The sequence below is a fragment of the Wickerhamomyces anomalus genome (assembly GCF_001661255.1).
Source record: "Wickerhamomyces anomalus NRRL Y-366-8 unplaced genomic scaffold WICANscaffold_7, whole genome shotgun sequence".
Classification (NCBI taxonomy): Eukaryota; Fungi; Ascomycota; class Saccharomycetes; order Phaffomycetales; family Wickerhamomycetaceae; genus Hansenula; species Hansenula anomala.
Genome location: NW_017567116.1, coordinates 78,610 through 103,636, shown reverse-complemented (window position 1 = coordinate 103,636; position 25,027 = coordinate 78,610). Strand labels below are relative to the sequence as shown.

Sequence of the window (25,027 nt, the reverse complement as noted above, 5' to 3'; positions counted from 1 at the left end):
TCTTTCAAATCCTATGTTAAGTACATCACATTATATTAATTATCACACATTTGTATAGAGGTTTCCAACAACCCAAAATTATTCATAAATTATTCGTTAAAACAAATTAAACCAAAAAAACACCAAACTCATTATAAACACACATTAAAAAACATTCACCAAAGCAAAAAAAGTCCTTTCAAAACACCTTTTCATAACTTATCTTACAATCATTAACAATAGAAGCCCTCAATAATGTTCTTGAAGGTTTTCTAATTGCACTAGGTGGTTTCGACTTCTTCAAACTAGTTATTGATTCATCATTATCAACATTTTCATGGTGTTCATTTTTTTGAATCAAGTTTTCAAAATATTGCTTTTTGGAAAAAACTTTTGAATCTAATGAAATTGATCTTTTAGAATGTTTATTATTGGAAACATCTTTATTTTCAAAATGATTTAAAAATTTCGTACTTGTATTATTATCAATTGATGTTGTTATTGAATCTTGAGATTTTGCTTTCTTCAATGTTGATGGAATTTTTTTTAAATTTGAATAAAATTTACCTAAAATTGAACTATATTCTTCTTCATTCATAATTGAAGTTGAAGAATTGGTTTTTTTTTGAAATTTATAAGAATTAACATATACTGTCAACATACTTGATAGATTCTGCTTCTTAAATTCTTTAATTTTAGATTGAACAAATTCAGTAGTTTGTCCCTTGACAATGTTTTTATCTTTTAATTCTTTTAAACTTGGTCTTTTTTGTAAATTTTTTTTCAAATTATCTTTAACAATAGATTTAGTCAGCATTGACACAATCAACAATTGGTTTGGATTGAAACTAGGTGATCTAATGGGTATTATATGTCTTGAATATAGTGAATCCACTGTAGGTCTATTTTGAATTGAAATACCAATTTTATCCCTTGTATAAAGAAATCTTGAACTTGATATGAAATTATCATTAGCCAATCTTTTCAACAATGTACAAGTCCTTGATAGACTAACCAAGTCTGGAATATCCAAGAATATGAGTATCTTGATAATAATTTCCAAAGGTAAATTCATCAATCTGAATGGAGCTGTAAAGTTGATATCCATCAGCTCTGTATTGAAATTTGTAGTTAAATAATCCATTACAGCAGCAAAACAGCAATCAAGCAACACACCATAAGCAGCAGCACAAACTTCTCAGCAAATGAAAATAATCCAGTTCTTCTTTTTGTTTCTCGTTACTGTTATTGTTATTGTTATTGTTTAATACTCGTTTCTGTTTTTTTTTGTTTTTTCGTATGGCAAAAAAAGGGAAAAAACATTCAAAACATCCCAAATAGGAAATTACTATAAATGGTAATAACATAAATTAAATTCAAAATTTCAAATGTTTTTTTAATGAAAGTTTTTTTAATTGGAAATAGGTGATTTGTTCTTATTCTTTATTCTAATTTAACTGGAATAGAGAAGTTCCATTTGTGTTCTTTTTCTTTCCTTTTCGCTAGTCTACGGCAATCAACTTTAGGCGAAATAGACGAAAGTTTAAAGGTAATTGCAATTGTACAGTGTTTGATTAGCAGGGGATCTATGACTAAATTAGATTAAAGCTGAACCGAATTCTACAATTCCGTTGGAGTTTCAGAGCCTAAAGCAAAAGCCTATTGTTACAAGTGTAGAATATTAAGTTTGTAACAATTATACCCATTTTAGTTAAGCAGTATAAAGGGTTTTAGAAGAGGCTCAGTTTAGATATGCCTTTTGTTTCACATCTTTTATTACACTGGTAATCGAATTGATATTCATTATCACAATGATATCTAATCCCTGAAATTTACACCAAAAAGAGACTCTACATAGTTAAAAGCTGTCTCATTAAAGCACCTAGATTTACCCCCAAAAAACTCCAATATTCATAAATAAACCAATCATTAAAAAACCTCTCCAGATCCTACCCAATCACTTGTATCATTGTATGCAACTGTAGAGCAACACCAAACCCTCAACTAAGTTTATACTAAACTTTACCTTTCTTCTTCCCCCTATGCAACTTTTTGTTTATGCAAATGAACATGTTCTCTACATATTGGACATGTTCTAGACTTTATCAACCACCATTTCAAACATTCATAATGGAAAACATGTTTACAACACAACATCCTTAAATCAGCATCATTACCCTCGTACCTCAAATCTTCCAAACAGAAACAACGATCAGCTATCAATTCAATTTCATCTAATTTCACTTTTTGTAAAGACTGACTGTATAATTTAAACCTTAGACTATTTCTTTTATAAGCAATCAATTTTTTGGTTTTAGTTAAAAGTAGTCTAAAACATTTATAGCTTGAGGGAATTATATGAACAGGGAAAGTGAAATATAAGTTGAAATACCATGAATAAATAACAAATAATGAAAATCTTGCTAAATTGACTAAAAAATCCAATATTATTTTGGATTTTATTATTGATTTCTTAGATCCTAAGCAAACAATAGAAGTTGTGAAGTTGAATAAATTCAATAGAATCAAAGGGAAAAGGTTTAAAAGTTCATAACCGAAAATTATTGATAACGTGTTAAAATTATATTCATTTGAAAATTTGTAAATTAATAGGGAATCAATCAATGTTAACATCAACATCCCTAATATTAGTTTTATGCTTTGCTTTTTGAATAAAGTACCACTTCCATGACCATGACTATTATTATTATTGATAAATGTCTTTACTCTAATTGCTGATAAATAATGGAAACTTTTCAATAACACCACACAGATTGAGATTGAAGCATATTTAGCAAAACCCTTGATTGTTAAAGATTCTGATTCAATATGCTTAAGTAATATCAACCCCATTATGAATTCAAATAACGTATAGTTGAATTTTTCTTTGATGCTTTTAATTTCATAATCATTTAAAGTACCAAATGCTAACCATCTTAAAAATTTGGGTATTAGCAAGACACAAATCAGCAAGAAATTTAATAAGCCAAAATTAATGAAAAACCTCCATGAAAAAAAAGTTGATATAGTGTTTATAAAGTACTTTGAATGGGATAAATCACCATTGGTTAAGAATATCAGTTCATTGTAAACTTTGCGGAATACAGATATTCCTAGTAATGCACCGAGCTTGCAAAAGGTTAGTATGAGGTTGTCCTTGGCCATGGTTTGAATCCTTGCACTCACTGCACTATAAAAGTTCTTCCGCATGTGAGCCTCTTTAATGCTCTTTATATATATCAAAAACTCGTTCTTTTGCCCTTCGTTTAATAGTTAGTAACTTGACCATTTCCACACTGTTTCAGCCTTTTTTTCATCACGGTACACGACACATATGGATTTTAGTGGGTTTTGTTAGACAAGTGGTGGAAATATATAGAGAAGGTAAGGTGAAAAATAGTTATAGTGTTGATGAAGTGATTATAAGTTATTTTATCTATTCATTTTGTGGTTTCTTAAGTGGTTTTCCCTAGTTATCTTTATATTAAGGATATTCACGTGACTGTCACATGACCAATTATCCAATTCGCGAATTCCTGTCTTGGTAATAATAATTATGGGTCGCCTTGTCCATACAAAGAGCACCAAATTGTAAGCAGAAAGAACAGGGAGAAAGAGATAAAAGAGACTGATGGAGGACGCTAGAACTGCAGCAGCTAATGGCAGTGCAACCACAGGCTCGTCCTGCGTGGGATGCCGTGACAAGAAGAGGAAAGTGCGTAACGGTTCTTGAGTCATAATGATTATAGTACTAACAGATGAGCAGTGTAATGGCAAGAACCCTTGCTCCAACTGCATCAAGTTCAAGCAAAACTGCTCCTACACAACAAACAGTGACAGAAGAAGGAGAAAGTACCACACGGACTACGTGGACTTCCTGGAGGTGAAGGTGTCTGCTATAGAGAAATTCATCAAAGAGTTCATCAAGGATGACCCAGAATTACATCAAGTTATGAATGAGAAACTGAAAAACTTGTCCAAATTTGAAGATGAAATACCCAAAGGCTCTGACCCATCAACAAGAACAACCACCCCAGTGGATGATTTGGACCCTGCTCATGAAGAATTAATAGATGACTTGTTGACTGCTACTGAACAATTAAGAATTGATCAAGACGAACAAGATGATCAAGGGCAAAAGAGTCAATACACCACTGAATTACAAGATTTGATAAATAAGGATAATGAGGATGACAATGGAATAACGTCAACTTCGTCACCAATCTCCCTTATTGGACTAAATTTAGTTTTCAGAGATTTATCATATTCTTGTTATTTGATTGACTTATTTGAACAAAATTTTGCTATACATTCAATGGCTTTAATACATCTGATACCTTTGATAAAAGAGAAAAATTTCAATTATATCAACCAACCAACCCTAAGATTATTCATGACTTGTGTTTATGGTATTGGTTCAATTTTTGCAACTCACCCAAATAAGAAAAACCATGAAGAATATTTCACTGCAATGGCTAGAGATTCATTAATGAGCATCACTTGTAAATGTAAAGTGGACATTTATATCATCCTAAGTCTTTACTTATTATCAAATTATGAATTAGGTCAAGGGAATTTACATCAATCTTATTTAATGAATGCTATGGCTTGTTCATTGGCTCAACAAATGGGGTTACATATAGCTTATGATGATGATTTCCATGCAACTTTTGCTCCAAGATCTTCACCTTTGAAATGTTCAATCTTGTGGTCAATCTGCCTTCATGATAGATTAATAACAAGTTTAATTCAAGTACCCTGTGTCATTCATTTTAAAAGAATTATTTCACCTTTTTACAAAATTTCTACAAATTCAGGAAATAAGTTACACATTTCCGATCTATCATTTGCTTACCTTTCAAGATTATGGTATATTTACGATCGTTATACAGATCAAATTTTTTCAACTAATTTTGATGTTGGTGATACAAATAACAGAGAAAAAGTTTTAATCATGGCATTGAAAACTTTAAAAGAGTTGTTAACTTCTTTACCAATTCAATTAAGATTGAAATCATTAAATTTGGAAACTAAAGGTTCTTTCAATCAACAAAATTTGTTTATCTTAATTTTCAATTTCAATTATTATGTGGCAGTTTTACAATTGAATAAAATATTTGTCAAAGAAAATCCCAACTTAACAAGAACAGCTACAGTGGAAGCTGCTATTAAAGCTGCAAATGTTTTATCAATTTTAAATAAAGATGAATTCCCAGTGGATAAATTACCTTATAATTTTGGATATCTTGTTCATTCAGTTTCATTAGTATTGTTGTTTATTTTAACAGCTGGTCATCATTCAAGAAACTTATCAAGATTGAAGAGTGAAAAAAACATTTTGGAATTATATCAAGATTGTATTGAAATTTTAACTAAATTTGCAACAAATTGGCCAAGTGCAGAATTACATTTAAATCATTTACAAAAATTGGCTGAGAAATATAATCTAAATAAAAACTTCCAAAGTCCAACAAGTTCAAGATCTTCTTCACCATTAACAAATTCAATTCAATCAGCTTTAGAACAAATCAATAACGATTTATTAGATGAACAATTCGTTAAAGAGTCAACTACAACTTCAAATTCAAGTATGAATAATATTCCAAATAACATTACCAATAATAATAATAATAACAATGGATTAAATCCATTTCAGCTATTTGAAGTACAATTCCCAATGTTTGGATTGAATCAAGAGGAAAATTTCCAACCAATAGATTACAATCAAGAATTGAACAGTTTCCAACAATCCACAGGGATGATGGATCCACAATTTATGCCTCCACAGGTGCAATATCATCAACAACAGCAGCCACAACCAGTTTACAATCCATATCAAGACTTCCCAACATTTCCAACACAACAGCAACCACAATCAAGTCCTCAAAGTAGTAATGACATTGCACCATTAGATGAAGAATTTATACATGATGCTAAATTCCCAGAATTACCAAACATCAATTTTTAACTATCCATACTCATAGGCTCTGATTCTGATTGAAATTGATTGAAAAAATTATTTGCATGAATTGTATAATCTTCATTAATATAACCATAATCGAATGATTCATTCATAAACATTTTATCAGTATCTTGAACCATTAATAAAGCTTGATCTAAATATGGTATTTTCAATTTCCATCTTTTAGCTAAAGCACCTAAAACTTGAATATCTTTATTACCTCTTCTCCAAATTTTCCCAAAATCTAAAAGAGAATCAATATAAATCTGAATTCTATTTAATGCACTAGGTTTTAAAGATTCATCTTTATTTGAAAGTAAAAATAAATCAAATGTTGCACATGTTAAGATCAAATATGAAACAAAATATGGACGTGGAGAATCTTTAAAGATTAAATTATTATTTGATATCCTTTGAATTATATTGGAAGCAATTGTACATTGTTCAATTGTAACTTGAATAACTTTTAATGGGATTTGCTTTAGATAAGCACGATGTAATAACAAATAAACAACTGAAAATGATAAATGAACAATTAAAATCCTTGTATCTATTGTTTCCGAGGTTAATTTTAAATCTAATGGTAATGAAGCTTTCCATTCATCTAATGCCTCCATTCCTTGATTCATTAATATGGATCTATGTGAATTGTGTAAATAATCAGCTTTGAATGAATAAATTTGTCCAATTGAACGATCATGAATATACCATAATTTTGAATGATAGGCAAATGATAATTCAGTTAAATAATGTTCGTTTGATTTATCTGTTAAAAGTGGTGAATAAAAAGGTGTTTTTATTCTAAAATATTGAATACGACAACCACGTCCCAAAACACTTGTAATTATACGATCTTGCAAAATTATTGACCAAAACATTGAAGTTTTCCTAGGAGATAATGAAATTAAAGAGTTGTTGTTATCATTGTTATTTCCTGGAGTAGGGACCTCCTCTAAATGTAACTTCATATATTGTGTAAATGCTGAAGTCATTGCATTAAATGCCCAAGAATTTGAATCTAAACCCATTCCTAATTCAAAACATGAAAGGATCAGTAAACCTTGTAAAACATACTCATTAACATTTCGACATGCCTTCATACACAACACTTCAGCTTCTTGTAAGAAACTAAATGAAAGGTCTCTATGATTTGTGAATAATGAACTATATGTGAAAATTGCACATAATAAAAATTGTTTTGAAATGTCAGAAGATGGATAATCCCAATTTTTCAAATCTTCATTATCTAATAATGATATATAGAAAAATTGTGCAAAATTTGTTTTGAAGATTTCTAATAATGAATGTCTAAATTCTTTTGAAGATTGAACAAAATCAATGTTTTTATTTGGTGATATATTTTCTAACTCTTCTTCTGAATCTTCGATAACTTGTTGTCTCCCTGAAATTGGACCATAGAACTCAGTATGACCTTTATGATCTTGTCTAACTCTCCAAGTTGTAGATACCAATTCATCTATAGCATTTTCATCAGCTAACCCTTTCAATAAAGTCTCAGCTGAAGTATTTGAAGATTGAGCTTTTGGCATAGTATTATGACTCATTATGCTAGAAATCAAGTCACGATTGATGGTTTTCGCCTTTGAATGGTCACTTCTTATCAATTCATTAGCAAACTGTTGTAGTATATCAGCTTTCAATTCCAAATAATCCACATAAGTTGAATCATATTTCCATTTTCTTTTATCTTTATCAGTTGGATATTCACAAGCACCAGTCTTGTTGTATCTGCGACAGATGGAACACGGTGTTTGGCCATCACACTTTCTCTTTCTCTTTCTGCAGAATGTGCATGCTATTGATCTTGATTCGTTGGCCATTTTTTATTTTGTTGTGCTGAGATGGTTGTGATTATGGTTAAGATATTAATTATGGGTCGCCTTTATCAGTTTTTTTTTGGTTGATTGGAAAAACCAAGACAAAGAAAACGAAAAAACAAAGAAAAGTTCAAATAACATCAGGTTTTTGTATGGTGACAGGTAGTAGAAACCAAATATTTGGGATTATCAGAATATTTTGATCATATTCATATTTTTTCCAATAGAGAATGCCTTTCATTTAGTCCATTTAGGAATGATCTGCCATTTCTTCACGGGCCAATAAATCTACAACGATAAGTGAAAAATCTCTAATCAAGTTATTTATTAGCTCTAGCCTTCTTCTTTGACGATCTTAAAGCTTCAGTGGTTTGTGTCATCCCTTATAATGGTAAAGGTGATGAAATAACTCCATTAATAGGAAACATATCAGTATTGTTTCTTTCAAATAAAACAGAGTCCCCATTATTAGTCTTTTCATATTTGGTCAGTTGGTTCTCAAGATCAGATTCTTGATCAATATTATGGAAAATCTTAGCCCATGGGAACTTCTTGTAATATTTTGCCTCTTTTGAAAATGGTCCAGTTTTGAAAAGTTTTTGTAAAAATGAAACGAACCCACCAATATTTTCCACAGCATTTACATCCTCAAATTCAAATTGATTATCATCACCATACGATTCTAATTTTAAATCATGATCTAAAACTTGTAACAATTTTGTTTCATCTTGTGATAATTTTGGTTCTTCATAATCCAAAAAAGGAGGTGCAAGTCTGTTTTTAGGAACTTGAGATAAATCCAATGGGGTTCCATTCTTAGCTAAAGGTTTTGTATACTGTGGATAATTAACTTTAACATATGCTTGATGTGGATTTAAAAATGAAATTCTTGAATCATCTAAAGTTTGCAAAATCGGGTCATACTCTTGGGAGGTTAAAGTCTTTGTTGCTGATGTTATTTGTTCATAAGTTATACCCGAGTTCAAAATAGCAGTAGAACCTGGATCTATTTTACTCTCCAATTCATCAGCTTTATATAAATCTAATAAAGGAGCCTCATCATAATCACTATCAGAAGCGGTTGGAGGGATAAGCTTTGTCTCTTGTTCATCAACAATTTGAACATTATGGTAAGGAATAATTGAGGAAGTTGGAACTCTAATATTTGAAGTATTGGAATGGAAATTATTCAATTGTTTCAAAACACCATTTTCATGTCTTCTAGCGTCATTAATGAGTAGCTTTTGAACTGCATCTTTTGTGTCATTCTTATTGAAAGAGGTAACAACTGGGACTCTATTTTTGGAAGGAATTGAACCATTTCTAGATGATATATTTGAAGTTGGTTTTGAATAGAATGAAGTTGAAGGTGGTTTTGAAATTGATTTAGTATATTCTTTGAATGAAGGAACATGATGAGGATGGTTATTTGGATCATTTTCATCTGCTGAACCGTAATGATGGTTAAATCTTGGATCTAGATTTTCAGAACCGTTCAATGACATTTTGCAGTTCCAAATTTGGTTTGACCTGGTATGACTTATTTAGTCAAGTTTCAATTTTTGTTCTTTAGCAGTATTTTCTCCAATTAAGCAAAACTGACTTTTTTTATTTCTTTGTAATTGTGGTGCATGATAATACAGTGTTACACAAAGCCAAAACCTCCCCAAAAAAAACCAAACAAAAAGAGTTGCAAAAGCAAAAACTTAAAGCAATAATAGGATCTGGAAAATAAAGTGAAAATAGCGTTATGAAGTGCTTTTTATTATTGGTTGGTTTCCTTGGCTGTTTATGAAGAATAGTACACAAACACATTTCAAACCTTTTTAGATAAAAAATCACCACTATTCATCAAATTCCCAACATATTCTTGTAGATATTTGTTATCATGGTCCAGCTTGTCACATTTCTTTTTGGTTTGAACTGTTCTTCTGATTAATGAATCTAATTTATCTCTTAATTGAACAGCTTGTTCATACTTTGAGAATGGTTTCATTTCTTCATCTGAAGTAGTAGCAGCAGCAGCAGGGGCAGTAATAGTAGTTTCAGGAATTGTAGCTTGCTGAGCAACAATTGAGTCGTCATTTCCAGATTGAGGTTGAGTTGCAGTAGATTCATCTTGAATAGCTGATGGGATACTTTGACCACCTGTTTCATGAGAGGGAATGGTTTCTTGATTGTTGTTCAAAGTGTCGCTGAATTTTTCAATTGATGATTCTGGAGTAGTGGCTGCCATTTCTATTATAGTTTCTGCTTAAGCGACGATTGATTAGAGTGAATTCCTCGTTGTTGTTTGGTGAAGTTGTTTGTTAATTTGTTGTTGATCTGTTTTTTTCTTTGATTCATTTCTCGATTTCAGAATTTCGTAAAGATTTTGAACAACATGGAAATGCAAATAACTCAGCGAAGAGTCATCCAATAGAAACCGTAATAAGTCCAAACAAATTATTGGGATCATATTTATTTAATTTCCATGTTTTTATGGCTCTATAGCTCTATTTTGGAGCAAAAAACATTTACACTCAGGTACAGTCGGGTTCTTCAGAGGCATCAACAACTCGTCCTTCAGGAGGGTTGGCCGAGTGGTCTAAGGCGGTAGACTTAAGATCTACTGGACGTTTGTCCGCGCGAGTTCGAACCTCGCATCCTTCAATATTATTTTTTGCCATTTTTTTGCCCCAGAATAAGCTATAACCTTATATTTTGGAGTATAATTGAGTTGTAGATTATCATGGGATATTTTTTTATTGTTTATCACCTCCTATTCCACCTTATTTCCCGTGTTTCATCATGGGGTGTGGATTACCTAATCACAATCAGATGTCAGTTTTCGCGACAGGTCAATTTTTGGTGTTTAAACTTGGAAAAAGAAGTATAAAAGATTGGGAGTTTCTGGAATTCTACACGTAGCCCCTTATTTTCTTGTTTCATCGAGCAATTGACTCAATTCAATTCAATTCAACAACTAATTCAATTTCAATAATGGCTAAAGAAGGGTTTTACGCTGTCCAAAACGGTAGAGATGGTAAAGGTATTTACTCATCATGGGATCAAGCTAAAGCTCAAACCAACGGGTACTCCAACAATGTCCACAAAAAATTCGATAGTGTTAACGATGCTTTCAAATTCGCTTCAAGAATGATGGTTACAACTACAGTGGCTCAAACAATGCTAAGAAATAGGTTACTGCTACTTTTCAATTGATTTGATAAAGGTTGATGATGCTCTTTTTTTATATTTTTATTACTTTTTGATTCTTTAGATGTGGACTCTCAAGTTTAAGTTATCTCTACTTTATTCGAATGTAGAATAAAAACCTTTAATTTACCCAATCCTAATATACACTTTCTTTTCATTCAATGACCCAACTTATGATTCACCTGCAGCTTTAACTAAATCAAAAAACTTCTCTTTAGAAATTTCTGTAATTAATTTATCTTTTTGTTCTTGACCTAAAACTTTAGTCTTGTTAACTTCAGTTGAAGTTCTTGTTTGAGTAGACATAACAACATTAAATAATCTAACAACACCTCTTTGTGCAATTTTTTTCAATTTTCTTTCATGTTCTAAAACTTCTCTAGCTTTTGAATCATCAGTTGGTAATAAATCTTTAATTCTATCTTGATCATAAACTTTCTTCTTTTCTGCCAATAACTCTCTACGAGCTTTTGCTTCCAATTTATCACTTTCCGCTTTTTTAATTGTTTGTTTAGATCTCGCCAGTATTGGATCTTTTCTATCATAAGCTTTTAATTTAGATCCCAAGATGGCATTAACAGCATTGGCAAATGATTCTGATCCATCATCTTTAGCCTTCTTTCTTTTCTTTAATTTTGGTAAGTTTTCATCATCATCGTCATCACTATCTTCTTCCTCATCACTACTGACTTCTCCAAGATCTAGTTCATCATCTTCAGCATCAACATCAGCATCTGAATCAAGGTCTTCACTCTCACTATCTTCTTGTGATGATGATTCTTCTTCTTTTTCTATCCCAAGTTAGTCTTTATGTCTTTCCAAAGAATGATAGTTTACTCACTTTCCGGCTTTTCAGCTCTCTTTCTTTTTTCACCAGTCACACTGGCACTTTTAGCAGGAAGCTGCACTGACACTCTCTTCTTGGACATCTTCTAATACTATATTTATTATCACTTGGAGCTCTCAAGATTTATTTCATCTGAATTTATTTTGCCTATAAATTTTTTTTTTGAGATGAGCTAAGATCCAATTCCGAGGCCTAAAAATCCAGTCACGTGAAAAATCTTGTCGGAATTTGTTTTATGTTTATTTGTTTACGTTTTCGAAATTTTATCACAATTTGATACCAAAAAACCGTTTCAAAGTGGTTTCAACTGGATTTTTCCTTTTCTTTTCAGTTTGTTGATAATGAGTTCCAATCGCCAGTCGTTAATCAAACAACCATCCACGCTGCTGCCCACAAAGAGAACAAGCATGGGCATCAATGTCGCCATGAATAATAACGAAGGTGCTGTTGGTGAAGAGAATAAGAAAAACATATCAAGTTTACCCAAACCATCTGGTATCCCAAGACCAAATACGACACCTACAAAGACATCCTCATACCTTACTCCCTATGGCTACAAATCTCCTTCTAGTCCAGCAAGGTCCAAGCCAGGAACACCTAATCAAACATCATCAAATCTTAAACCAGTCTCTGAGCCTTTATCATTCAATAAGAATCCAACCATCAAGAAAGAAGGAAAGTTTTTATCAAACTCAAATTATAGTAGAAAAGAGTTGGAGAGTTTAAAAGAACAGATTGATATCAAGGAGAAAGACTTTACAGAGTTGAAAAATTCAATATTGTCACTTAAAACTTCAAAACAGCAATTGGAATTCGATAATCAAGTGCTAGAGGAGAAATTGTCTGCACTAAACAAAGATTTAAAGATCAAATCCAACAAAATTGATAATTTAGCTTCAAAGAAAGATGAAGTTCAAATTGATATCAAAAGAAGTTATGAATTACAATTGAAACAATTAAAAGTTGAAAATGAATCTTGCATGTATGAAATTGAAAAAAAATATAAAAATGAGATTGAAAAATTATTATCACTCAAAGTTTCAGAGATTCAATTACAGAAAACTCAATTACGTGATAAAATATCTAGTTTGAATAATGATATTCAAAATAATGAAGTCAATTTCCAAGATAATTTAAATTCATTGCGGAAACAATATTATACAAAGCAAGTTGAACTGAATAAATTACTTTTGGAAACAAGAATTACATTAGAAGATGAGTGCAAGGACCTTGATAATAAACATAAAGAACTTGAAATTGAATTAATGGAAACTGAAAAAGAACTACAAGGTGAAACAAAAGCAAAACAAGATCAACTCAAGAAACTTGAAGAAACTGAAAACTCAACAAGGGATGCTGAATTACATTTAAAACAACTTCAAGAAACCTTGGAAACTTTGGAACAATCGTTAAAGGAGAAAAAATTTAAAATTCAAGATACTCAAGCAGATATTCAATGGAAATTATCTGAAAAGCAACATTTTGAACAACAATTAATCCATGAAGAAGTCATGAGAAGGAAACTTCATAATAAAATGCAAGAATTAAAAGGAAATATTAGAGTTTTCTGTCGTATAAGACCACCACTAGGACCAGAAATTGAAGATGTTGTTGAAGTTCAAGTTCCAGATAATGACGAAGAAGAACAAGAGATTGTATTAAAGGATCCTAAACCAATTAGTGCTGGTTCATTTAATGGTAACTCACAAACCAAAAAAATTTATAATTTCCAATTTGATAGAGTTTTCCAAATGGATTCAACAAATCAAGAAATTTTTGAAGAGATTTCTCAATTAGTTCAAAGTGCATTGGATGGGTTTAATGTTTGTATATTTGCTTATGGTCAAACAGGTTCTGGTAAAACATTTACAATGTCAAATGAAAATGATGGTATGATTCCAAAAGCTGTGGAACAAATTTTCCAAACTGCTGAAAAATTAAGTGCACAATCAGGTTGGGAATTTAAAATTTTTGGTGAATTTTTAGAAATTTATAATGAAAACATTAATGATTTATTAGGGAATCCAAATAATATTGATAAATTAAAATTAGAAATCAAACATGACACAATATTACAGAAAACTTTTGTTAATGATTTGACAAGTGTTGAATTGGAAAATCCCAAGATGGTTAATGAGATTTTATCAAGAGCTTTGAAAAACAGATCAATAGCTGCAACAAAAGCCAATGAAAGATCTTCAAGATCTCATAGTGTTTTCACCATAAGAATTCATGGTTTTAATCCAAATACAAATGAAAAAAGTGAAGGTGTTTTAAATTTAATTGATTTAGCAGGTTCTGAAAGATTAAGTCATTCACAAGCAAGTGGTGATCGTTTAAAAGAAACTCAATCAATTAATAAAAGTTTGAGTTGTCTTGGAGATGTTATTTATTCATTAGGCTGTGAAAATTCAAAACATGTACCTTTTAGAAATTCAAAATTAACTTATCTTTTACAATATTCATTGATGGGGAATTCCAAAACTTTAATGTTTGTTAATATATCACCTTTTAAACAACATTTTAATGAAACTATAAACTCACTAAGATTTGCTACAAAAGTTAATAGTACCAAAATTGGAACTGCCAAAAAAAATACTTTATGAAATAAATAAATAAATATAAATGACGAATAAATAATGAGTTTTTGAATAAATAAAAATAAATAGTGATCTCAAATTGCACTCTCATGAATCAATTTTGTTTCAATTTCACGAACATCAGAATTACTATGACTTGATTCTGTATGTGGTTTCTCAACTAAACCTTGTTTTTTTTCGATATTATTCCAAATTAATTTATGTTCTTTTGAAGCCCATTTTGCAATTTTCAATTTATTTTCTTCACCTTGAGTCCAATTATAAAGACTTTTCAAAATATTTGGAGTAATTAATAAATCAAAATCTTTTTCCAAATCCATAGTTATTTGTAAAGCCATATCATATTGTTCATGATAACAATGTGCAATAATGTATTGTTTAAAATTATCTTCATTTGGTAAGATGTCATATTCATAAATATTATCCCAAAATGATTTAACATGACTTAATGAAACGTAAGTATAAGATTTTAACATTATTGAAATTGTTTCATTATTTAAACCTTTCCCCTTGGGCATTGATATAATTGAATCAAAAATTTCTTGAGTTCTAAAATATTCTTGTAAATTACAATAAGCACCTAATAAAGAATTCATAACATCAATATCAGTGTTTAATTGTAAATCTAATTTCATAATGATATGTAAATTTTTAACACCATCTTCATATAACTCTTTACCAAAAGTGTTGAATAAGAAACAATACATTTCTGGAGTTGGTGGAGGGATTGAACCTGTTGTTCTATGAATTTTTTTCAATTTTTGGAAAATCATAAATGAAGCGTCTGGTCTTTTCAAATTTGCAAATTTTTGCATTAATGGGAAATAAGTATCAAATGGGACATGGAAATATTTTTGTAATTCACAATAAAGAGTCCATGAAACTTCTGGATCTCCATTAAATTCCAAGATCCAATCATACATTGATTGAAATAATTCAGGATATTGATCAACACTATACTTGGTATCTTTATCTAATAATGGTGGTAATTCTCTTTTTAAAGATTCAATTGCATCACCAATTAATTCATTTTGTAAAAATAATGTCATTAAAGAATTATAAGATTTTGAATCTAAATGTTTAACAGATATTTTAATTTTTTCATACCAATGGAAAACTTGTTTAACATTTGCATTAGGTTGGATTGCTAAAGTGTATATGAAATCATAAAGAATTTTAGGGTTTGATTCCCATAAAATACCATCATTTAGACTTTCTATGAATGTTTGAGTTAAAAATTTGGAATCATTTAATCGAATACCTCTTTGTAATAATAATGAATAAATATCAATTGTTTTATCAAGATTTGGGAAATTAGTCTGGAAAAATTCATAAATTGATGCAATTGAATCATTGAAATTATTCATTGGGGAAAATGACATTGATTTTATAGTTCCTTTAAAAGTGATATTATCAACAAAATCTTGATGATCTAGTATAAAATTTTCAGTTGATTTTGTTAATGAAGTATTTTGGAAAACATCCCATTTAACAAATAAATCGAAAACATTTTTGGATAGTTCGAAATTTTCATTAGTTTTTTTGAAAGATTTCAACATGATTTCACCAGCAATTTTCCGTTCTTGGTATGATATAACATTATTTTGAATGAATGAATCAATGAAAATGTTCAAAATCTGATAATCTTCACAGATATAATCTTTATTGTTTAATAAATAATTGATTGATTTAGTTAGGATCAAAGTTTCTTGATTTGTTAAAGATTCAGTTTTTTGGCAAAATTTCAGTAAATGATGGAAGTTTTCAAAATCTGTATTGGTTTCCAAAGATTTTTCAATATATTGTTGAATTGAATCAAGATTATGTTGATCAATTGAGTATAGTTTGTTTCTTTTGGAAAGGTAATAATCAATGGATTGTATAACAAGTTGATTAATTTTTTTGAATTGATTATCATTTTGAAATAATTCAGATAAACCTAGGGTTAATGAAGGTGTTGGGTGATGGTTTTTCAAAGTGTTTAGGATTCCATCTAATGCAGCGTCACTTAATGTTGGATTTTCAGAGATGAAAGAGTTTGTAATCTTCAATAATTGATCTTCATAACCTAAAGTGATTAAATATCTTGTGAAGTCATTGAAAACTTGTAATGATAACAATTTATTTTGTTCAATTTGAGCCACTTGAATTAATTGTAGATATAATCTTGGAATGAATCTTGCAGCTTTGAAATTTGTTGTGTTGATATGGTCTATAACTATTTTGAATAATCTATAAGCGTCATCTGTTGAGATTGCGGGTGTAGATTGACTGTTTATTGGTGTTTTAGATTTGAATTGATCATGTTCTAGTTTCCTTAGAATCTCATTAATCAAGATGAAAGAGTCCTTATTTGGGGGTGAATCCACGAGGTCCAGCAGCAACGAGCGTAGTTGGTCCTGTTGCAACTGCTGTCTCAATTCTTGCTTAGCTCTCAGCACCACCTCTTTGGTCTCAGGAGAGTTCTGTTCTGATTCGTCAATCACCACCTTGGATCTCTTTACAAATGGGTTCCAGCCATAACTTCTGATTCCAATTGGGCCAGCGGTTCTCAGCAGTCTTCCTCTCGCCACCAGCACAGCATTACCACCACCAAAACAGCACCGTCTCAAACCAAACATCAGCACTTTCTTTCGTTCTTTCTTTCTTTAATTCAAATGTTTTTGCCTTTAATTGATTCAACGATTTCAACCCCATAAAAAAAACACCAAAAAATCCGAGATTTCGCGAACTCGCGAACTCGTTTTACAGAAAAAAATAACTATAAAAAATTTAAACCAACTTTTTAATTGGAGAATTCATAATGAAATGAGTCTAGAAACTGATTTGAAAGGGATTAAATGTGAGTTCTGTGTTGAGACAGAGTATAAATACATATGCCCTCGTTGCAGCAGGAGATATTGCTCTTTGGAGTGTTTTAAAAGTGTAATTCATCAATCATGCTCAGAAGGGTTTTATGAACGACAAGTTAAAGAGTCGTTACCTCAAACGAGTAATGATGAGGATAAATTAAAGTTGATTGGGATACTGGATAAGTATGGTGGTGAGGGGAGTGATTGGAAATATGAGGCACCTTTGGATTATAATAAAGTGGAACAAGGATTACAATTAGAGAGGAAAGATTTAGATGATAAAGATCGAGAATTGACAATTGAAGAAGAAGTTGAGTTGAAACAATTGATTGAGAATGCCACGCCTGAACAATTGTTGAAACTGATGACCCCTGATGAGCGTCAAAGGTTTGAAGAATTGATAAACTCGGGGAAATACGAAATAATTGATGAATAAAATGAATAAATGATTGAAATGATTTATATTATGTACAAGTTATCATTTTTTCTCCTCCCCATTTTCATGATTTTTATTCAACTCGTATTCATCATGTTCTTTTAAGAAACTTTGTAATCTTCTAATTGCCCAATTTTGACCAACAAATTGAACATTTGGATCAGATTTCCCTTCAGTTTTAGTAAATTCATGCCAAAATTTATGATCTTTAAATCTTGGATCTTCATCAGGGAATCCAATTTGATGACGAATATCAGCGACTGCTTTTCTTAATTCTGAAGCTACTTTACTTCTTAATAATTGAGCTTTTTCACCAAATTTTAATTCATCATTTAAATCCATTGAGGTTTTTTGAGATTTAACTAAATCTAACCATTCTTTTCTAAAGTTTTCCATTATTGAATCATCTATTGGATCACCAATTGTAACATTAATTTCACAACCGAAATTAGCAGGTAAGAATCTTTCAATTAAACTACCACCAGCAGCAGTTTCAGGAGCAATTTTTTCAAACCCAGTGGCAAAGATCGGTACAATGATTGGTTGTCTTGTTGATTCTAATATTATTCTTGTTATCCCCCATTTGAAATATCTCATTGAGTTGGCATGTGGTGGATGTAATTGTAACACAAAAGCTTCTGGGAAGACATGGATCCAAGAAGGTCTTGATCTTTTAATTGGAGGGATGTAATCATTGTTAATCTTCTGAGCCAGTGGAGTTAATTTATTTAATTCTGACTTATAATGGTTTGGGTCCAACCAATTTGAATTTGTCTCATCATCATCACCATTATAAACCAAATCCAGGGTATCATCAGGAGACATGATTCTGATAGCAGCATCGATTGATCCTTGGAAGGGACCCACGCCAAACCTCTCGGTGGCCAGTATCTTTCCCAAACTGAAGAAACACGTCAAGAACTTATTCTGGAAACACACGTTATGGGCCCCCAACCCCCATCTGATAGCATCAACGTCTCTGTAAAACCTCCAGGGCAAGAACCCCCAAACAAAGGGGTCGTCCACCACCGACATGTGGTTCATCACCGTCATCAGCCCTCTATTCTCCCTCTGGCTTCGCTCCAGAGCCCTGTCCAGCTTCTCTACGCCCGTGATCCTGGGCCTGTAACATGTCTGGAGCACGAGCTTGGACCATCCAACAGCGAGCACACAGGTTGCCTGGCTCGCGTAGTTCCAGAAGGACGAGTCTCTGGGGAACTGGCCCAGGATATCGTCGCCTCGTTCGAGCACTGCCTGGAGAGACATTTTGGAATTAGTTTAGTTCAGCCTGGCAGTATTAAAATTTAATGAGTAAAATTGATTAAATTAAAATTAAATTCAATTAAAATCAAATTCATCATTTTTTTATTGTTTCGGCCACTACTTTTTTTTTGTATTTTCATTTCGAGATTTGTTTTATACCAGAGAATTAACATAATGGAAAATTAAGAGATTGATTTTATTATGGAGAGATACACTCAGTTCAGAGACAAGGCCACTGGGATATCACCGTTCTTGCCGGTGCTACAGACTAATGTCATTGGCGTGAACAAGCGTGACGATTTGCTCAAAACATTGAAGTTGGATGTTGCTTTATCGTTTCTAATCTTTATCGTGAAATTGGTGTTTGTTATTCCAATATTGATATTGTGTTTGATCACTCTTGGACAAGTTCATTACTTGAATAGATGTCTGTTATTTGTTATGGGACTATACTCTTATGAGTTATCAATACAAAATCTAAAATCTAGAACCAATATAAGCAAGAACTTCTATCCAAGTAAAAATGAAGTGTTTTTAGTTAATTTTACAAGTCCATTGGATCTTTGTGTTTTGAAACTAATATCAAATGATGATTTTGTTATATTGATTCCAAATTCAAAAGGTGATTTAGTTGAAATTTCCTACTTAGAATTCATTCAACAAAGTTTAAAAGGTGATGTTTTGGATAAAATTGAAAAAATTGATTATAATAAAATCACCAATAAAATTATTTATATTTTCCCAGAGGGGACAACTTCAAATGGTAAGGCAATATTACCTTTCTTATTAACCCAAGATTCACTAAACAATTTCATTTCAAATTTCAACCCATTGAAAATTAAAACTTTAGGTATAAAATTATATCCATCTACATTAACAACACCATTAAATTATTCAATTCAATCATATTTATATAAACTATTAACTTTATTATCATTTGAAATTAAAATTAGAATAAATTCTCCAAATGAGTTGGATTCAAAAGATTCAAATTTATTGAAATTAAGAAATTCATTTACAAATAATGGTAAATTTAAATTAATTTCAAATGAATTGGATTTTAATAAAAAGCAAAAATTCATTGAATCTTATGTTGGAAGAAGATGAATTAATAATACCCAGTTGAATTTGTTGTTGGGGTTGACTCAATCATATTTGGAATCCATGATGTTGATTCAATAGGTATAGATCTTGCACTTGGTAAATAATTATTTAATAATGATTGAATTGAAGGAATTTCGTCAAATTTTAAATTATCATTTTCAATAGTATATTTTAAATCAAGAACTTTCAATAATTCAAATAAATCAATTAAATTTTGCTCTAAAGTTGATGATAAACATGATTGTATTTGTTTATTTAATTTGAATTTTGATTTAGTCTTCAATTTTTTCAATTTTTCTGATGATTTTATCTTTTTCTTAAACATTGACATCTTTTTCTTAAATTTAGAATCTTCTTCATCATCATCTTCATCTTCTTCATTTGATGATTTCCTTGTTATATTCTCTTTAGAAAATTCTAAAAAACCAATACTAATTCCAATTTTATCTTGTTTATAATTCTCAATTGATAATAGTACCCCAATATATCCATTGATATATTTAATCAACCCATCTAAGCAGCTTTGCCATTGATTATATTCAATATTATTTATTTTCAAAATATTAATCATCTGTTTAATTTCATCTTTAATTGATATTGAAATTCTTGATAAAGTTGAATAATTTATTGAATCATTTAATGTGATATCATATTCTAATTTCTTTAAACTCCATATAGTTTTTATTAGAAAATTCAATTGTGATGAACTTTGAATCAAACAACTTATAAAATTTATAAATGAATTTGAAGTTTCAAAAATTATCCCATTGTCATTATCAATAGTCTTGAGAAAATTTATAAATTGTAATGCTTTTTTCAACATTTTAAAACAACTTAACCAAATTTTTTCTGATTCAATCTCTGAATTGCTACTCAATAATCCACCAATCAATTCTGAACTTCTTGAATTATAAGATATTGATAAATTAATTACAACTATAATGATTTCATCTTCAAGGGTCCATTGATGTTGATGATGCTTAGTTATAGGTAAATTCCAAGGAATTGAGCAACTAATGATATATTTTTTAGAATATTCAATCACTTGCTGATAATTAGTTATACCATCTTGATTTAAAGCTTGACCATAAATGAAGTTTAAATAATTCTCTAGAGTTGATATTCTGGATGAATAATTTGAACTTGTATCCAAGGACACTCTCTTGTTTATGATTTGGTTAATCCAGGGCTCACTGACAGTATTAGCACCTGACTGTATTGTTGTAGGGTTGAATGGGGTATTTGGTAGTTGTATCATTTGTCTGTTGTAGTTAATAACAGTCTAGTTTTAATTAATACCCAGGTGAAATCCTTATACACTTTAAAATATAAATATTACATAATCAATCACATGACACATCACATGACTGTTACCTAATCTCTTACTAATCCTCATCACCGGATCAAATCTCAAAACGGCACTTTCCAGTTTCCAACTGATAAGAGCGAGTCTTAATCCACCAATCACAGCACAGAACGGAGTTAGCACTATAGAGTGATCAATGAGTACTATATAATCTACTATACTACTACTAGTCTATATATTCATCGTCATAATAACCATATCCTCTTTAATCTATCAATCTCTAGCTATCCCAATTCATTATCATTTCCATAAATTATTCCAACATCCAAAACCGTTGAATTCGCTGTCAAGAAAAAAAACATCATAACAAAAATTAAAAAAAAAATTAAATTTAAAAAAAAACTGACTCGAATTCATGAAATTTCTTGACTTGAAAATAAAATATCATCAACTTCATATCCTCTAGCTACTGTCATCATCTTATACCCTCATCATAGTCATTACCATGGGTGCTGTTTGGTCTGAAACTTATGACAATGCAACCGTCGCTTTCATCATAATATGTACTGCACTAGTGTTCATCATGGTGCCAGGTTTGGGGTTTTTATATTCAGGTTTAGCTAGAAGAAAATCTGCCCTATCTTTAATATGGGCTGTCCTTATGGCATGTTCCGTGGGGATGGTTCAATGGTATTTCTGGGGTTATTCTCTAGCTTTATCAACAACTGCAAATAATGGTTTCATTGGTAATATGGATTCTTTTGGATTTAGAAATGTTTATGGGAAATCAAGTGATGATAAAACTTATCCAGAATTTGTATTTGCTGTTTATCAAAATATGTTTTTATGTGTCACTTTAGCTATTATTGCAGGTGCTACTGCTGAAAGAGGTAGATTATTACCTCATATGGTGTTTCTTTGGTTTTGGGCAACTTTAGTTTATTGTCCAATTGTTTGTTGGATTTGGAGTGGTGAAGGTTGGGCTGCTAAATGGGGGGTTTTAGATTATGCTGGTGGTGGTCCCGTAGAGATTGGTTCTGGTGTTTCAGGTTTTGTTTATTCTTGGTTTTTAGGAAGACGTAAAGAAAAATTATTGATAAATTTTAGACCTCATAATGTCTCTTTAATCACTTTGGGGACTGCCCTTTTATGGTTTGGTTGGTTAGGTTTTAATGGTGGTTCTTGTTTAATCCCTTCAATGAAGGCAATGTATGCTATAATGGGTACTAATTTAACTGCTGCTGTTGCTGCAATGACTTGGTGTCTTTTAGATTATAGATTGGAGAAAAAATGGTCAACTGTTGGTATGTGTTCAGGTTTTATTTCAGGTTTAGTTGCTGCAACTCCATCAAGTTCCATTATTACTTTATATGGTTCTGTTATCTTGGGAATTGTTACTGGTGTTGTTTGTAATTTTTCCACTGGTTTAAAATATTTAGTTGGAGTTGATGATTCACTTGATATTTTAGCTGAACACGGTATGGCCGGTATTGTTGGATTGTTTTTCAATGCATTATTTGGTGCAGATTGGGTTATTGGAATGGATGGTGTTACTGATCATCCTGGTGGATTTATTTCTCATAATTATAAACAAATTTATAAACAGATTGCATACATTGCCGCATGTACAGGTTATTGTTTTGTTGTTACTGCTATAATTTGCTTTTTTATTGATAAAATACCTGGATTACAATTAAGAGCTTCTGAAGCTGCTGAAGCTGCTGGTATGGATGAAGATCAAATTGGTGAATTTGCTTATGATTATGTTGAAGTTAGAAGAGATTTCTTAAGTTGGGGCAATGGTGAACATGATCATAATATTACAAGAGTTGATGATGATCATATTTCAAATCATCAACATATTGATGCTCAAATGGATCAAGATACTGCTGAAAGTGATAATAATAATAATAATCATTTAACAAGTGAAAAATTATCACAAAATGAAAAATTATCAGTATAAGTTTCTCAGTTTATCATTAATTCATTTTTTCACGAAGTTATGTTCCTTATTATCACATTGCATTTAAAAAATTAAAACCTTGTTTCAACTAAAATTAGATGACACTAGAGTTGATTAGATTTTTTTGATTTCTCCTTCTTTTTTTATTCAATTATTCATTCTAAATTATGCCCCATTTCCTTTTCAGTTCATTTATTTCTTTTTTTACATATATATTTATTACGTCGTTTATTAGATTTTAATTGAATTCAATGTAATTTGTAGAAGTTGTGTACTAAAAAGTTTAACGTTATGTCTTTGTAGATCTAGTCCTGTACCGGGCCGGAAAAAGGAAAAAAACCGATGGGGTTATCCGACCGGAAAAAGTTAACTGGTCCCTAGCAGGATCGAACTGCTGATCTTGGCGTTATTAGCACCACGCCTTAACCAACTGGGCCAAGGGACCGTGTATACAAAATTTCAATTTTTACGGGTCTTTTTGACTAGAAACGGCTTGCTTATGTAATCATTAAATGGTATAGACATCTTTTGTAGAATTCTATTAGGTTTGTGTCATATAATGGAATTTTGCAATGTATAATCGATTTTGAAATCATTTGATTACAAGGCTAAGCCATTTTTCCTGCAATAATATAATAATTCGTACATTATATGTACGTCCTGAATTATTTATAATATATGATCCATGAATATCATTTTCATTTTTGTCGACATCGTCAACTAAAAATTACTCAATATTTTATATATGATTAGTACTTTCACTTAATAATTTAATTATATTATATAACTAGTACCAGAAGCCTACAATCCAAGCGGTTCGTGCGTAATATTTGCATTCCTCATCCAAGTTCATCAAATACATCAACTAAAAAAAAAAAAAAAATATATAATTATATAATTTATTAAATATTATTAATTATATATTCTGAATCCCTTTATAAACTTGTATAAATCAGTCAATATAGACTTAGTCCCTAGTGATTTTGTACATTATTTTAGCATTTTATATTAAATACACATCACTAGATACATAGTTATTAAACAAAATAAATTATACATTGGACGTCGGCGTCGTACGAGGTACTAATAATATTTAATTTATATATAAGGATGAATTAAACCAATATAAAATTTTCACTAATTATCCAGCTGGTACATATTGAGTATCACGACGTCGACGGATCATATAATTAGAATTATAATAATATTACAATTAATAGTACATGCGGCTGCTGCATGAAAATTATTAGTATGTACATTAAATAAATATAAATCTAAATTCCAAGTTATAAGCAGAAGCCTACAACCCAAGCGGTTCTTACTGTGTAATTATCAAAGTATTCCTCATCCAAGTTCATCAAATTATACATATTATTATCTAAAAAAAACTATCATGGATGTCAAATCTAAATATTATTATTTAAATTTTAAAAGCAGGGGCAAAAAAATACAGTGAACATGACACCTACATGGAACGAATCGGTTCGACGTCAATATGAACGTGCTGTAGTATGAGTGCGACTGATTATTTGTAACTCGAGTTATTGCTGTTCAAAGTTGGCGTTTTAGTGCTTCCGACCTCCATTCGAGATGGCGTGAGAAAAACAAATGTAAACATTGACCTTTTTCTACATCAAAGTCTATGAAAAACAAATAGAATCAAGTTGAACAAACTGAGA

At 30.7% G+C, this 25,027-nt stretch overlaps 14 protein-coding genes and 2 non-coding genes across 16 annotated transcripts; 6 read left to right on the top strand and 10 right to left on the bottom strand.

Moving 5' to 3' along the window:
* Positions 1-178: 178 nt before the first annotated feature.
* MFB1 (Mfb1p) lies at positions 179-1,123 on the bottom strand (the record flags this gene model as incomplete). Its single annotated transcript, XM_019185198.1, has 1 exon — positions 179-1,123. One exon carries the CDS (start codon positions 1,121-1,123, stop codon positions 179-181), a length of 945 nt encoding a protein of 314 aa, XP_019036192.1.
* A 730-nt stretch (positions 1,124-1,853) lies between these two features.
* On the bottom strand, positions 1,854-3,195 carry WICANDRAFT_97464 (uncharacterized protein). Its single transcript, XM_019186585.1, has one exon. It carries the CDS (start codon positions 2,830-2,832, stop codon positions 2,020-2,022), a length of 813 nt encoding a protein of 270 aa, XP_019036191.1. The 5' UTR covers positions 2,833-3,195; the 3' UTR covers positions 1,854-2,019.
* A 523-nt stretch (positions 3,196-3,718) lies between these two features.
* On the top strand, positions 3,719-5,947 carry WICANDRAFT_81220 (uncharacterized protein; the record flags this gene model as incomplete). Its single annotated transcript, XM_019185197.1, has 1 exon — positions 3,719-5,947. The coding sequence occupies one exon, from the start codon at positions 3,719-3,721 to the stop codon at positions 5,945-5,947; it is 2,229 nt and encodes a 742-aa protein (XP_019036190.1).
* Positions 5,948-5,995: 48 nt separating this feature from the next.
* Positions 5,996-7,782, bottom strand: WICANDRAFT_65245 (uncharacterized protein; the record flags this gene model as incomplete). The annotated part of the gene is made up of 2 exons (XM_019183878.1): positions 5,996-6,017; positions 6,059-7,782. 2 exons carry the CDS (start codon positions 7,780-7,782, stop codon positions 5,996-5,998), a joined length of 1,746 nt encoding a protein of 581 aa, XP_019036189.1.
* A 380-nt stretch (positions 7,783-8,162) lies between these two features.
* Positions 8,163-9,284, bottom strand: WICANDRAFT_65244 (uncharacterized protein; the record flags this gene model as incomplete). The annotated part of the gene is made up of 1 exon (XM_019183877.1): positions 8,163-9,284. The coding sequence occupies one exon, from the start codon at positions 9,282-9,284 to the stop codon at positions 8,163-8,165; it is 1,122 nt and encodes a 373-aa protein (XP_019036188.1).
* Positions 9,285-9,595: 311 nt separating this feature from the next.
* On the bottom strand, positions 9,596-10,015 carry SLO1 (Slo1p; the record flags this gene model as incomplete). The annotated part of the gene is made up of 1 exon (XM_019183876.1): positions 9,596-10,015. One exon carries the CDS (start codon positions 10,013-10,015, stop codon positions 9,596-9,598), a length of 420 nt encoding a protein of 139 aa, XP_019036187.1.
* Positions 10,016-10,347: 332 nt separating this feature from the next.
* On the top strand, positions 10,348-10,431 carry WICANDRAFT_t144. The gene has a single exon. It is a non-coding gene; the product is annotated as a tRNA-Leu (tRNA).
* A 717-nt stretch (positions 10,432-11,148) lies between these two features.
* Positions 11,149-11,906, bottom strand: RRP15 (rRNA-processing protein RRP15; the record flags this gene model as incomplete). Its single annotated transcript, XM_019185973.1, has 2 exons — positions 11,149-11,690; positions 11,819-11,906. The coding sequence occupies 2 exons, from the start codon at positions 11,904-11,906 to the stop codon at positions 11,149-11,151; spliced, it is 630 nt and encodes a 209-aa protein (XP_019036186.1).
* A 259-nt stretch (positions 11,907-12,165) lies between these two features.
* Positions 12,166-14,430, top strand: KAR3 (Kar3p; the record flags this gene model as incomplete). The annotated part of the gene is made up of 3 exons (XM_019185972.1): positions 12,166-12,394; positions 12,478-12,503; positions 12,544-14,430. 3 exons carry the CDS (start codon positions 12,166-12,168, stop codon positions 14,428-14,430), a joined length of 2,142 nt encoding a protein of 713 aa, XP_019036185.1.
* A 68-nt stretch (positions 14,431-14,498) lies between these two features.
* On the bottom strand, positions 14,499-17,045 carry WICANDRAFT_81214 (uncharacterized protein; the record flags this gene model as incomplete). The annotated part of the gene is made up of 1 exon (XM_019185196.1): positions 14,499-17,045. One exon carries the CDS (start codon positions 17,043-17,045, stop codon positions 14,499-14,501), a length of 2,547 nt encoding a protein of 848 aa, XP_019036184.1.
* A 187-nt stretch (positions 17,046-17,232) lies between these two features.
* WICANDRAFT_35897 (zinc finger HIT domain-containing protein) lies at positions 17,233-17,712 on the top strand (the record flags this gene model as incomplete). Its single annotated transcript, XM_019182369.1, has 1 exon — positions 17,233-17,712. The coding sequence occupies one exon, from the start codon at positions 17,233-17,235 to the stop codon at positions 17,710-17,712; it is 480 nt and encodes a 159-aa protein (XP_019036183.1).
* A 42-nt stretch (positions 17,713-17,754) lies between these two features.
* Positions 17,755-18,978, bottom strand: TAZ1 (lysophosphatidylcholine acyltransferase; the record flags this gene model as incomplete). The annotated part of the gene is made up of 1 exon (XM_019182386.1): positions 17,755-18,978. One exon carries the CDS (start codon positions 18,976-18,978, stop codon positions 17,755-17,757), a length of 1,224 nt encoding a protein of 407 aa, XP_019036182.1.
* Positions 18,979-19,176: 198 nt separating this feature from the next.
* LOA1 (lysophosphatidic acid acyltransferase LOA1) lies at positions 19,177-20,060 on the top strand (the record flags this gene model as incomplete). Its single annotated transcript, XM_019184225.1, has 2 exons — positions 19,177-20,002; positions 20,047-20,060. The coding sequence occupies 2 exons, from the start codon at positions 19,177-19,179 to the stop codon at positions 20,058-20,060; spliced, it is 840 nt and encodes a 279-aa protein (XP_019036181.1).
* A 23-nt stretch (positions 20,061-20,083) lies between these two features.
* On the bottom strand, positions 20,084-21,337 carry WICANDRAFT_70941 (uncharacterized protein; the record flags this gene model as incomplete). The annotated part of the gene is made up of 1 exon (XM_019184224.1): positions 20,084-21,337. The coding sequence occupies one exon, from the start codon at positions 21,335-21,337 to the stop codon at positions 20,084-20,086; it is 1,254 nt and encodes a 417-aa protein (XP_019036180.1).
* Positions 21,338-21,738: 401 nt separating this feature from the next.
* MEP3 (ammonium permease MEP3) lies at positions 21,739-23,666 on the top strand. Its single transcript, XM_019186584.1, has one exon. The coding sequence runs from the start codon at positions 21,891-21,893 to the stop codon at positions 23,346-23,348; it is 1,458 nt and encodes a 485-aa protein (XP_019036179.1). The 5' UTR covers positions 21,739-21,890; the 3' UTR covers positions 23,349-23,666.
* A 53-nt stretch (positions 23,667-23,719) lies between these two features.
* WICANDRAFT_t129 lies at positions 23,720-23,793 on the bottom strand. The gene has a single exon. It is a non-coding gene; the product is annotated as a tRNA-Ile (tRNA).
* Between the last annotated feature and the right edge of the window lie 1,234 nt (positions 23,794-25,027).

Excerpts from the sequence above, each read along its gene's own strand:
- WICANDRAFT_97464 (XM_019186585.1), bottom strand. The coding sequence starts at position 2,832 with ATGGGGTTGATATTACTTAAGCATATTGAATCAGAATCTTTAACAATC.
- MEP3 (XM_019186584.1), top strand. The coding sequence starts at position 21,891 with ATGGGTGCTGTTTGGTCTGAAACTTATGACAATGCAACCGTCGCTTTC.